Here is a 12,982-nt window from a genome sequence, read left to right as displayed (position 1 = left end):
TTTTTAATAATGTGTTACAATTAAATCACCAAACAATTTAAAAGTAACTGCAACATAAATATAACCATAAATAAAACAAGAAAAGTATCATAAAAGTACAGTAATACAACATCAACTTACCAATTCAATTCCCTGTGGAAAAGGTGTATCATCCCAGTCCTTCTGTGGAAATCTCTGGATTATTTTCCCCAGACCTGCTCCTGACCCTATTAATAAAATCAAAGTGCATTAAGTTACAGGTACTTAAAAATCTGAATTCTCATTTTATTAATAATTATTTCTAAATGAATACTTGTTGAATAAATTTATATACTGATTAAACATTTTCATGTTTTAAAGGGTATAAAACTATCTTCTAAACACAATACTGAAATGATAGGTAATTCCCATCCTACGGACTCTCAAAAGAGTGACACAAAAATACTATGAAAAACAGGCATGTGCAATCAAGTCTCCACATCATGGGAGTAACTACCCTTTATTTCCAATAAGGAAAGCCATCTTCTGCTCAGTATCTCAAGTTGAAATTTAAAACCTTTACCATGCAGACAAAGTAATCTTAAATGACAAATGAAATGGCACTGTTAGCACTAAGCTTTAGTTATGGGTTCTAAGCACCATGCAGGGTTAAAGAAAGATTTTTCAGAATGGCCTGGCAATTAGACAACTGCCTAAACAGAGTTTCTCTACATCAGCACTACTGACATTCTGGGCCAGATAATACCTTGTTGGGTTTGAAGGCAGTGGGAGGGGAGCTATCCTGTGCATTATAGTACACTATAGTATGTTTAGTAATATCCTTAGCTTTAACACACTAAAAGTTAATAACACCACATCTAATACCACTAAGTTGTTACAACCAAAAATGTCTCCAAATCACTGCCAAATATGCTCGGGGTTGGGGAGGGAGGCAAAAATGCCCCTGGGTTGAAAACCACTCGTCTATATCACTCAGTTCAGTTCAGTTGCTCAGTCGTGTCCAACTCTTTGCAACCTTGGGACAGCAGCACACCAGGCTTCCCTGTCCATCACCAACTCCTGGAGCTTGCTCAAACTCAAGTCCATCAAGTCAGTGATGCCATCCAACCATCTCACAATCTCATCCTCTGTTGTCCCCTTCTCCTCCCACCTTCAATCTTTCCCAGCATCAGGGTCTTTTCAAATGACTCAGTTATTTGCATCAGGTGGCCAAAGGACTGGAGTTTCAGCTTCAGCATTGGTCCTTCTAATGAATATTCAGGACTAATTTCCTTTAGGATGGACTGGTTGGATCTCCTTGTAGTCCAAAGGACACTCAATAGTCTTCTCCAACACCACAGTTCAAAAGCATCAATTCTTCGGCACTCAGCTTTCTTCATCGTCCAACTCTCACATCCATACATGACTACTGGAAAAACCATAGCCTTGACTAAACAGAACTTTGTTGGGAAGTAATGTCTCTGCTTTTTAATATGCTGTCTAGGTTAGTCATAACTTTTCTTCCAAGGAGCAAGCATCTTTTAATTTCATGGCTGCAGTCACCATCTGCAGTGATTTTGGAGCCCAAAAAAATAAAGTCTGTCACTGTTTCCCCATCTATTTGCCATGAAGTGATGGGACCAGATGCCATGATTTTAGTTTTCTGAATGCTGAGTTTTAAGTCAACTTTTTCACTCTCTTTCACTTTCATTAAGAGGCTCTTTAGTTCTTCATTTTCTGCCATAAGGATGGTATCTTCTGTGTATCTGAGGTTATTAATATTTCTCCCAGCAATCTTGATTCCAACTTGTGCTTCATCCAGCCTGGCATTTTGCATGCTTTACTCTGCATATAAGTTAAATAAACAGGGTGACAATATACAACCTTGACGTATTCCTTTCCCTGTGTGGAATCAGTCTGTTGTTCCATGTCCAGTTCTAACTGTTGCTTCCTGACCTGCATACAGATTTCTCAGGAGGCAGGTCAGGTGCTCTGGTGTTCCCATCTCTTGAAGAATTTTCCACAGTTTATTGTGATCTGCGCAGTCAAAGGCTTTGGTATAGTCAATAAAACAGAAGTAGATGTTTTTCTGGAACTCTCTTGCTTTTTCCATGACCCAGCAGATGTTGGCAATTTGATGTCTGGTTCCTCTGCCTTTTCTCAATTCAGCTTGAACATCTGGAAGTTCACGGTTCACGTACTGTTGAAGCCTGGTTTGAAGAATTTTGAGCAGTACTTTGCTAGCAAGTGAGATGGGTGCAATTGTGCGGTAGTATTTGCACATTCTTTGGCGTTGTCTTTTTTTGGGATTGGAATGAAAACTGACCTTTTCCAGTCCTGTGGCCACTGCTGAGTTTTCCAAATTTGCTGCCATATTGAGTGCAGCACTTTCACAGCATAATCTTTTAGGATTTGAAATAGCTCAACTGGAATTCCATCACCTCCACTAGCTTTGTTTGTAGTGATGCTTCCTAAGGTCCACTTGACTTTGCATTCCAGGATGTCTGGTTCTAGGTGAGTGATCACACCACCGTGGTTATCTGGGTCATGAAGATCTTTTTTGTATAGTTCTTCTGTGTATTCTCACCATCTCTTCTTAGTATCTTCTGCTTCTGTTAGGTCCATACCATTTCTGTCTTCTATTGTGACCATCTTTGCATGAAATGTTCCCTTGGTATCACTAATTTTCTTGAAGAGCTCTCTAGTCTTTCCCATTCTATTTTTTCCCTCGATTTCTTTGCACTGATCACTGAGGAAGGCTTTCTAATCTCTCCTTGCTGTTTTTTGGAACTCTGCATTCAAATGGGTATACCTTTCCTTTTCTCCTTTGCCTTCTCTTATTTTCTCAGTTATTTGTAAGGCCTCCTCAGTCAGCCACTTTGCCTTTTTGCATTTCTTTTTCTTGGGGATGGTTTTGATCACTGCTTCCTGTACAATGTCACGATCCTCTGTCCATAGTTCTTCAGGCACTCTGTCATATCTAATCCCTTGATAGACAGAGTCTATATCATTACTCTATCATTACTATTACAAAATTACCCTGTGACACTAAAGACCAGATCAATTCAAAATTGATCTGTGAGCAATTTGGATTAGAGAGTACAGGCTAGGTCTAAACTGCTTTCTGTTGTACTTTTTAAAGAGCTTCCTGCGCTTACATATTCTACTTGTTGTTCCCACTCACTCTGAAGTAAAAGCAACAGCATTCTGATTATTTGTGCATCTAACTTAAGGAAACCATAACACCTGATTCAATTTTTTAGAAAGAAATCATCCACTATCATCTCTCATCCTCATCCCTGTGAACTGAACTTCCCTTTGGCCCTCACTTAGACTTCAATCACTTTATGACCAAATTCTTACCTTTAAAAGATAAATGGAAAGTTAAATTCATCTTATTGACCAACTCAGAATTGTTCTAAAATTGAGGTCACATTTGAAAAAGGCAAAATAAAAACATTCTGAAAAATGAACAACTGCTGCAGTATAGTAACTCTTCATATACCAACCATTACAGGGAAACAAAGGATTTCAGTAAGAGTAAACTAAGTGATTTATTATAGACACTCAGCTTCCAAAATCCACCTCAAGTAGCACCAGTTCTTACATTCATAGCAAACTTAATTCAACAAATTACTAGACACTGGAGATATACAATGAAAAAGACATGGCCCCTATCTCAAGGAATTAAGAGAACAGAAAACAGAAGAATGAACTGATAATTTCAGTATATCACAATAAGTACAATGACAGAAGTAGCAGAGAAATCATGGAAATTTTTACAGAAATGACAGACAGCTTCTTGTTCTTTCAGAACCATCTTTATATGCCCAAGTACCTAGCATAATGAATGCCTCGCACTTAGTTCATACTGAGCTAAATGTTTATTTCAGTAGATTTGTTAATATGATGGAAATTGTTTTAAACTTATATCTCCTCTCACTTTTTAAAAAGTGATATGAATATTATATATTTCATCATATTTAACCAGGTGTTCCTATATCGCTTTCAATTCTGAAAGTCATAACTCATGTATTTCAGGCTCAGGAAATATTTTATCACATTAATTTTTACTAATCATAAAAATAATAAATGTCAGCTGCAGAAAAAATTTTAATATATGAAAATATAAAGGAGAAATCATCTATTATCCCACACCTGAAGACAATTACTGCTAATGTTTGGATTTTACCCTAGGCTTTTCTCATATGTGTATTTTTTTCATCAGAATCAAGATAATACTAAACTTAAGTTTATATATTGATTTATTATTAATGTTTCTAACATGTCTTTGACAATTATATATATTTCCTATTTTCTCTATTATAAATAATGCTATGAAAGCACCTTTCTATACAAATCTTTATCCTCGTCTCACTTTTGCCCAGAAAAAATCTTAGGTATACAACTAATGGATCAAAGAATATGAAAATTTTAAAAACTCACACAAAGTCAAAGGGCTAGTGAGAAAGATATAATTTTTTACACCCTGTCTATAAGAATGAGACTGTTGTTTTCACTTGTTTAGTTAATGCCAATCTGAGAAGTAAAAAGCTCCTTGTAAGCAGGAACATAACTTTCTAAAGGTCTCTAGGAGCCATATACTTAATTTATTGATTTCATAATGATATGCAGTCATTCAATAACATGAAAGCTTAGTGTGAAATGCTGATATAACATTTGTAAGCACACAGAGAAATATGATTCATGGGTGATATAACTTCCTTATACATATGCTATTTGTAAATGGAAATTAGATTATAAAAAGGCAAAAATAAAAATGGTAACATGGTATTTCACAAATAAAATGTGGAAGCAGCTACAGTAACTTGGTTTTGAATATCAAATATGCAAATTGATGCAGCTAACTTTTGAGAAACTTAGGAGAATACCCTATGGAAGTAAACGAACATTGTCTGATGCTTCTTTTTGGATTTCAAGAGTTTAAACTGAATGTTTAAATTTATTTTCCAAGTTTATATAATTTACCTAAAACTATTCTTACAGGAAGCACTGGTTGTATTTAAGAATGCTGACAAGATGACATTTTATGTTGAGGAGCAAGCCATGTTGCGAGAAGACTGTTTTAGAGTCAAATGTCCACCTGTGGGCTGATTCTTGTGTCCAGAGGTGAAGTCAATCAGAATGGCTGTCGAAGCAGCTCTGATTTGCACTATGTATTAAACGGGCATGGGTAACAGGGTAGGGAGAGAGACACTTCTCAAAAGAAATGGGGTCACTTCTTAGAAAAGACAGGTGCTAGGCTGACAAACTGTGATTGTTCAGTGCATTGCATACAGCTAAATTGAAAAAAAAAAAAAGAGGGGGCAGTTATTAGTCAAGGCCTTCCTGATTTTCTTTCCAGCCCCTACTCTACCACTGCATCATAAAATCAGGAAATACAATGACCAAATGTGGAGCTCATACATAAAAAGGGGGACTCTTAGCAGGATACCAACACATTTGGAAATAGCTTTCTTTAAAAAAAAAAAAGAGCAAATGCTAGACAAACCACCCCACACAAATTTAGGAAGGGTGAGGAAACACTGGCGTGATCAGGCACACTTTTCCCTCCTTTATGTGTGGTAATCCACCTTCCCCCGGGACCTGGTAGGGTAATCCAGTTACCCGGCCCACCACAAGGATTATCAAGTGACCTAGGATGATCCAACCATTCACCCTGCCAAAATGACTGTTCAAGCCTTACCAGATGTCTGCAGGAAAATCAAACAGTATTCTCAGGGAGTGCTAAGTAGCATGCTGTAGGTGTGGAATAGCTAATAGTATGAGGAAAATGTTCGTTTGCAGGAGAAATGAAGTCAGTAAGGGTTAATTAACTGAAGAAATGCAATACTTTGTTCTATATGAAACAGGATGCTTGATATTTGTTGATCATATCAACTGACAAATCAATCATTTTAGTATCATGTATATGTTTAAAGTATACACATGTAAAATATATACTACTTGGCTTAACACAGGCTCTGAATTTTGAGAAATGCTACTCTAATGCATAATTTTAAAAATCTTCTCTATGTTTGTCTACACAACTATGGTGGTTATCTATATTAGAGTTGCTTTCTGAAGTCCATCTGCCCATATCACATTCTATCAAAAATGGCACCAGTTCAATGAAGGGCAGCAGTCATGTTCAGAAGCACACAATCCTCTCTCTCTTACCAACCAGAGAGAAATTATGAAATCATTAATTTGACTAGTACATTTACTTCTACTTGTATATTTCACCTCACTAGAATGGAAACAGTGATTTTGACCTGCTATGTTTACTGATGTATCCCAGGCATTTAGAACAATAACTAGTATATATTAGATATTTAATAAAATACTTGTTGAGTCAATGAATGGGACTATTAGGTGGGCAAGGGCAAGCAACTGGCAAGCAACTTATGACCAGAGTGACCTATAAAAAGTACCTTAGACAAACCTGGCTCCTCTGCTGAGAAATTCCGAATAGAAGAAATGAGAGACTAAAGCAGCTAAAAAGATGTATCAAGACTTGTGAGTCAGGCAGCCACAGGGGGTCATGTGTAAAGCCAGTTACAGAAGAGCAGAAACCCAGGCCAAGACTTGCCAGTACAGCACAGGTTGGCGGTACAGACATAGGAGGCAGCAGAAATGATGCAAGAGAAAGGCTGGGTAGCTGTCTAAGTTCTACCTCCAGTAAACCGGTAGCACTGGAGCATCTGTCATCAAACTTTAGAAGTACTGTAACAATATTCCTCCCTCTTAGACTGGATCTATGATTCCTTGTCACAAAACAGGCCAAACAATAATACACTGTAAAAGGCATCTATGATAGATCAAGCCCTTTCAAACTGGTAACAGGTCTGGAAAAGTTTACATAAAAGAAGATTTAGTCAGAAAAGTGTTTTTAAAAGTGCTTAAAAATTAAGAAGCACATATGAGAACTTTCTCCAAATGTGTAAAGAGCTATTATATGGAAGAAGATAGAGTAGAACAAACTAGAGCCAAAAGCTGTAATTCAGAGGAGATATTATTGAATCAATATAAATGAAGAACCTTGTGAGAATGAGAACTATCAAAAATGACAGCATGAACTGCCACAGAAACTACAAGGGCTTTCTTGGTGGCTCAGAGGTAAAGAACCCGCCTGTCAATGCAGGAGATGCAGGCTCAATCAGGAAGATTCCCTAGAGAAGGTAATGGCCACCCACTCCAGTATCATTCCCTGGGAAATCCCACGGACAGAGGAGCCTGGTGGGCTACAGTCCATGGGGTCACAAAATAGTCAGACACGACTGAGCAACTAAGCAACAACAACAAATGGTGTATCCCCCCAAAAAATCTTAAAAGCAGACATTCTTTCATGGTTTAAAAAGCAATTTATTAAGTCTGTTCTCTATACCTGTGAGTTTGTTTCTATTTCACTTATGAGGCAGGATGGGAATGGGGGTTGAGAGGTAAGAACTACGATGTATAAAATGGATAGGCCACAGGATGCGCTATACAGCACTGGAAAATAGTCACTGCTTTGTAGTTATTTTAAATGGAGAGTAACCTATAAAAAACGCTGAAGTTAAAATGATGCAAATCAACTATACTTCAATTTCTAAAATGCAATTCGAGTTTTCTAAAAGTACATGATGCATATACATGGTAACCTCTTTTCATAATGACTTTGTTTCTCGTATGATTTTTATACTCAGCAAACTTTATACTCAGTCTACATTTAATACTGCAGACATTCATGAATAATTATGGAAATTAAAGTATGGACTTTCTCACTAACACATTTCAAATGTATAAATCAAATAACGGACTAAATTTATTAATATGTGCATGCAAAAGCAGAAGTCTCTCACTCTATTAATACAGAAGGGTATTTGTCCTTCTCTGTCTGGTATATTTCAGCTAGAGTAATGCTGAGGAGAAATAGGGAGATGTTAGTAAGAGTACAAACTTTCAACTATAAGATGAATAAGTTCTGAGGGTCCAATGTAAAACATGGTGACAACACTATAGTTGACAACATTATATTGCAAAATTGAAATTTGCTAACAGTAGAACTTGTACTCACCTAAAAAAAGACAAACATGTGAGATGATGGATGAATTAATTAACTAGATGGGGGAATCCTTTCACAATGCATATATATATCAAATCACCATGATGTATTCTTTAAATATCTTAAATTTTGCTTGCTAATTTTACCTCAATAAATAGTTGGGAAAAAATAGTGAAAAGCCAAAAAGAAAATTAAATGAATGGTACTAACAGAAACCTTTAAATAGTAATTATTATACAAATGAAACAGTAGCCTTTATCACTGACCTTTGAAATAATTTTACAAGTAAATGAATGGATAATTGCAGAACAATACATCAGCTAAAATGTCCTCATACTTTCACCACAGATTGCCCACCCCTTGGTTCCTAACTGATCGTCATCTCTCCCAAGGAGGACAAGAACAGTCTGCACATAGATTTGTCTTTAGACACAAAGAAGACAAGTTCTGATAAAGGAAGATGGCAGGCACAGTGTATCTAACCTCTGATTCAGTTCAGTTCAGTCGCTCAGTTGTGTCCGACTCTTTGCGACACCATGAATCGCAGCATGCCAGGCCTCCCTGTCCAGAACCTCTGATTAGTATAGTGGAAACAACCTGGGCTTGGAGGCTAGTCAGACTTAAGTTCAAATTCAGGCTCCACTATTTCACTTACTCTCTAGAAATCTGTTTTCTCAACCTCAAAATATGGTTAATATAATCCCCATCATAAAAAGCTGCCATTAAGAATGACATCACATACTTAGCAGCAAAGAATCTGCCACAAAAGACAGGCTTGAGACAAGAAAAGTTAGATCAAGTTAAGACTTACTCTTTTACTTAAAGAATATACTTTAAAGGAGTTCCTACTGTTCATATTATCTCAGGGCTTCCCAGATGGCCCAAGTGGTAAAGAATACGCCTGCCAATGCAGGAGACACAGGCAGGAGACATGGGTTCAATTCCTGGGTTGGCAAGTTCCCCTCAGGAGGAAATGGCAACCCACTCCAGTATTCTTGACTTGAAAATCCTATGAACATAGAGCCTGGCAGGCTACAGTCCATGGCATCATAAGAGCTGGACACAACTTAGCAACTGAGCCACAAACACATCCAAAGAGTATTGAGAAATCAATGGCAACCTCAAGGCAGCCTTTAGCTGACATTTGTTCTACTCTGTCCCAATCAACACTTACATTAATTACATAGTTGAAAACGTTAAGACATCCTCTTCAAATCTGTAAAAAGTAACAATCTGAAGAAGATGGAGGTAGCAGAAATGTAGCTCACCAATTTTGCTGAATTCCCATATAAAAGATAGCATCAAAACAGCACAATTTTTTTTTTTTTTTTTTGCACAATTGAACTGGCACAAAGACCAACGTAACAGGGACTTCCCCGGTGGTCCAGTGGTTAGGAATCTGCCTTCCAATCCAGGGCACACAGGTTTGATCCCTGGTCGGGGAACTAAAATCAAACATGCCACAGGGCAGCTAAGCCCACACACCTCAACTACTGAGCCTGTGAGCTCTAAAGCCTGTGCTCCACAACAAAAGAAGGCCACACCCCACTACTAGAAAAGCCCCTGTAAGCAGTAATGATCACACCGAAATGAAGACCCTGTGCAGCAAAAATAAATAAATAAAAGACCTATGTCTATGTAACAGAATAGAGAATCCAGAAATAAACCCTCATGTATACGGTCAAATGATCTTTAAGAAAAGTGCCAAGGTTACACAACGGGGAAGGACAGTTTCTTCAACAAAATGTGCTGGGAAAACTATTTATCTGCATGTAAAAGAATACGAACGGATCCATGCCTTACACCACAAACAAAAATTAACTCAAAATGGATTAAAGGCCTAAACCATACCTGAACTACAAAATTCCTAGAAGAAAACAAAAGGGAAAAGGTTGATGTTATTGGATTTGGTAATGATTTCTTACAAACGACATAAAAATACAGGCAACAAAAAGTAAAAACAGCAAAACGGGACTACATCAAACTTAAAGATTTATGCACAGCAAAGGAAATTAAAACACAGTAAAATGCAACCTACAAAACGGGAGAAAGTACTTGCAAGCCAGATATCTGACAAGGAGTTAATATCCACAATGTATAAAGTGCTCCAACAACACAACGACAATAAATATCCAATTTAAAAACAGGCAAAGAACTTACATAGACATTTCTGCAAAGACGACATATAAACAGCCAACAAGCATATGATAAGATGATCAATACCACTAAGCATTAGGGAAATGCAAATTAAAACCACACAGATTAGGATGGCAACTATCAAAACCCAGAAAACAACACATGTTAGAGAGGAAGCAGAGAAACTGGGACTATTGTGGGCTGTTGTCTACAATGTAAAATGGTACAGCCCCTAGAGAAAACAGTATGGAGGTTCCTCAAAGAACTAAAAAAGGAACTATTATATAATCCAAAAATCCCATTTCTGGGTATATATTCAAAAAAACCCGAAAACAGAACCTCAAAGAGACATTTGCACATTCATGTCCACTGCAGCATTATTCACAACAGCCGAAAGGTGAAAGCAACTAAAACATCTGTTAACAGAGATGTCTCTGGTGGTCCAGCGGCTAAGACTCTGTGGTTCCAATGCATGGGGTACTGGTTCTATCCCTAGTCAGGAACGAGATCCCACGTGCCACACAAAAGATCCCACATGCCACAACTAAGACCTGGCACAGCCAAATAAATATTTTTTAAAAAACTATTAACAGATGAATGGATAAAGAAAATGGGGTACATACATACATGGAACAATACTTAGCCTTAAAAAAGGAAATCCTGTCAAATGCTACAACATGAATAAACACAGAAGCAACCTAGATGTCCATTGACAGGTGAATGGATAAAGAAGTTGCAGTACACGTACACAATGGAATATTATTCAGTCATAAAAAGGAACACATTTGAGTCAGTTCTAATGACATGGGTAAACCTAGAGCCTATTATACGGAGTGAAGTAAGTCAGAAAGAGAAAGATAAATATCGTATTCTAATGCATATATATGAAATCTAGAAAAATGGTACTAAAGAATTTATTTGCAGGGCAACAATGGAGAAACAGACATAGAGAACAGACTTATGGACATGGGGGGAGGGGAGGAGAGGGTGAGATATATGGAGAAAGTAACATGGAAACTTACATTACCATTTGTAAAATAGATAGCCAAAAGGAATTCGCTGTATGTCTCAGGAAATTCAAATAGGGTCTCTGATTCAACCTAGAGGGGTAGGATGGGGAGGGAGACAGGAGGGGGCTTCGAAAGGAATGGGGTATATGGATACCTATGGCTGACTCATGTTGAGGTTTGACAGAAAACAACAAAATTCTGTAAAACAATTATCCTTCAGTTAAAAAATAAATTAATTCAGTTCAGTTCAGTAGCTCGGTCATGTCTGACTCTTTGTGACCCCATGAATCACAGCACACCAGGCTTCCCGTCTATCACTAATTCCCAGAGCTTGCTCAAACTCACGTCCATTGAGTCAGTGATGCCATCTAACCATCTCATCCTCTGTCGTCCCCTTCTCCTCCTGCCTTCAATCTTTCCCAGCATCAGGGTCTTTTCAAATCAGTCAGCTCTTCGCATCAGGTGGCCAAAGTATTGGAGTTTCAGCTTCAACATTAGTCCTTCCAAAGAACACCCAGGACTGATCTCCTTTAGGATGGACTGGTTGGATCTTCTTAAGAGTTCTCCAACACCACAGTTCAAAAGCATCAATTCTTCAGTGGTCAGCTTTCTTTATAGTCCAACTCTCACATCTATACGTGACTACTGGAAAAACCATAGCCTTGACTACATGGCCCTTTGTTGGCAAAGTAATGTCCCTGCTTTTTAATATGCTGTCTAGGTTGGTCATAATTTTCCTGCCAAGGAGTAAGCGTCTTTTAATTTCATGGCCGCAGCCACCATTTGCAGTGATTCTGGAGCCTGCAAAAATAAAGTCTGTCACTGTTTACACTGTTTCCCCATCTATTTCCCATGAAGTGATGGGACCAGATGCCATGTCTGAATGTTGAGCTTTAAGCCAACTTTTTCACTCTCTTCTTTCACTTTCATCAAGAGGCTCTTTAGTTCTTCTTCAATTTCTGCTATAAGGGTGGTGTCATCTGCATACCTGAGGTTACTGATATTTCTCCCAGCAATCTTGATTCTAGCTTGTGCTTCCTCCAGTCCAGTGTTTCTCAGGATGCACTCTGCATATAAGTTAAATAAGCAGGGTGACAATATACAGCCTTGACATACTCCTTTTCCTATTTGGAACCAGTTTATTGTTCCGTGTCCAGTTCTAACTGTTGCTTCCTGACCTGCATACAGGTTTCTCAAGAGGCAGGTCAGGTGGTCTGGTATTCCCATCTCTCTCAGAATTTTCCACAGTTTATTGTGATCCACACAGTCAAAGGCTTTGGCATAGTCAATAAAGCAGAAATAGATGTTTTTCTGGAATTCTCTTGCTTTTTCAATGATCCAGCAAATGTTGGCAATTTGATCTCTGGTTCGTCTGCCTTTTCTAAAACCAGCTTGAACATCAGGTACATGTATTGCTGGAGAATTTTGAGCATTACTTTACTAGTGTGTGAGATGAGTGCAATTGTGGGGTAGTTTGTGCATTCTTTGGCATTGCCTTTCTTTGGGATTGGAATGAAAACTGACCTTTTCCAGTCCTGTGGCCACTGTGGAGTTTTCCAAATGTGCTGGCATACTGAGTGCAGCACTTTCACAGCATCATCTTTTAGGATTTGAAATAGCTCAACTGGAATTCCAGCACCTCCACTAGCTTTGTCCATAGTGATGCTTCCTACGAACATCCTTCCTTAGAGCCATGCATTCCAGGATGTCTGGCTCTAAGTGAGTGATCACACCATCGTGACTACCTGGGGCATGAAGATCTTTTTTGTACAGTTCTTCCGTGTATTCTTGCCATCTCTTCTTAATATCTTCTGCTTCTGTTAGGTCCATA

At 38.0% G+C, this 12,982-nt stretch overlaps 1 protein-coding gene across 2 annotated transcripts in view; it reads right to left on the bottom strand.

Annotated features, from left to right (window-relative positions):
• The window catches only part of SBF2 (SET binding factor 2), a 488,940-nt gene that overhangs the window by 395,060 nt on the left and 80,898 nt on the right, over window positions 1-12,982 (bottom strand). For both annotated transcript variants that reach the window (XM_040258399.1, XM_040258400.1), the window contains exon 2: window positions 121-206. In XM_040258399.1, the coding sequence (XP_040114333.1) occupies window positions 121-206 (86 nt within the window). The remainder of the gene's footprint in view (window positions 1-120; window positions 207-12,982) is intronic.

The sequence above is a fragment of the Oryx dammah genome, unplaced genomic scaffold (assembly GCF_014754425.2).
Source record: "Oryx dammah isolate SB20612 unplaced genomic scaffold, SCBI_Odam_1.1 HiC_scaffold_17, whole genome shotgun sequence".
NCBI lineage: Eukaryota > Metazoa > Chordata > Mammalia > Artiodactyla > Bovidae > Oryx > Oryx dammah.
This window is presented reverse-complemented; position numbering and strand designations above follow the sequence as displayed.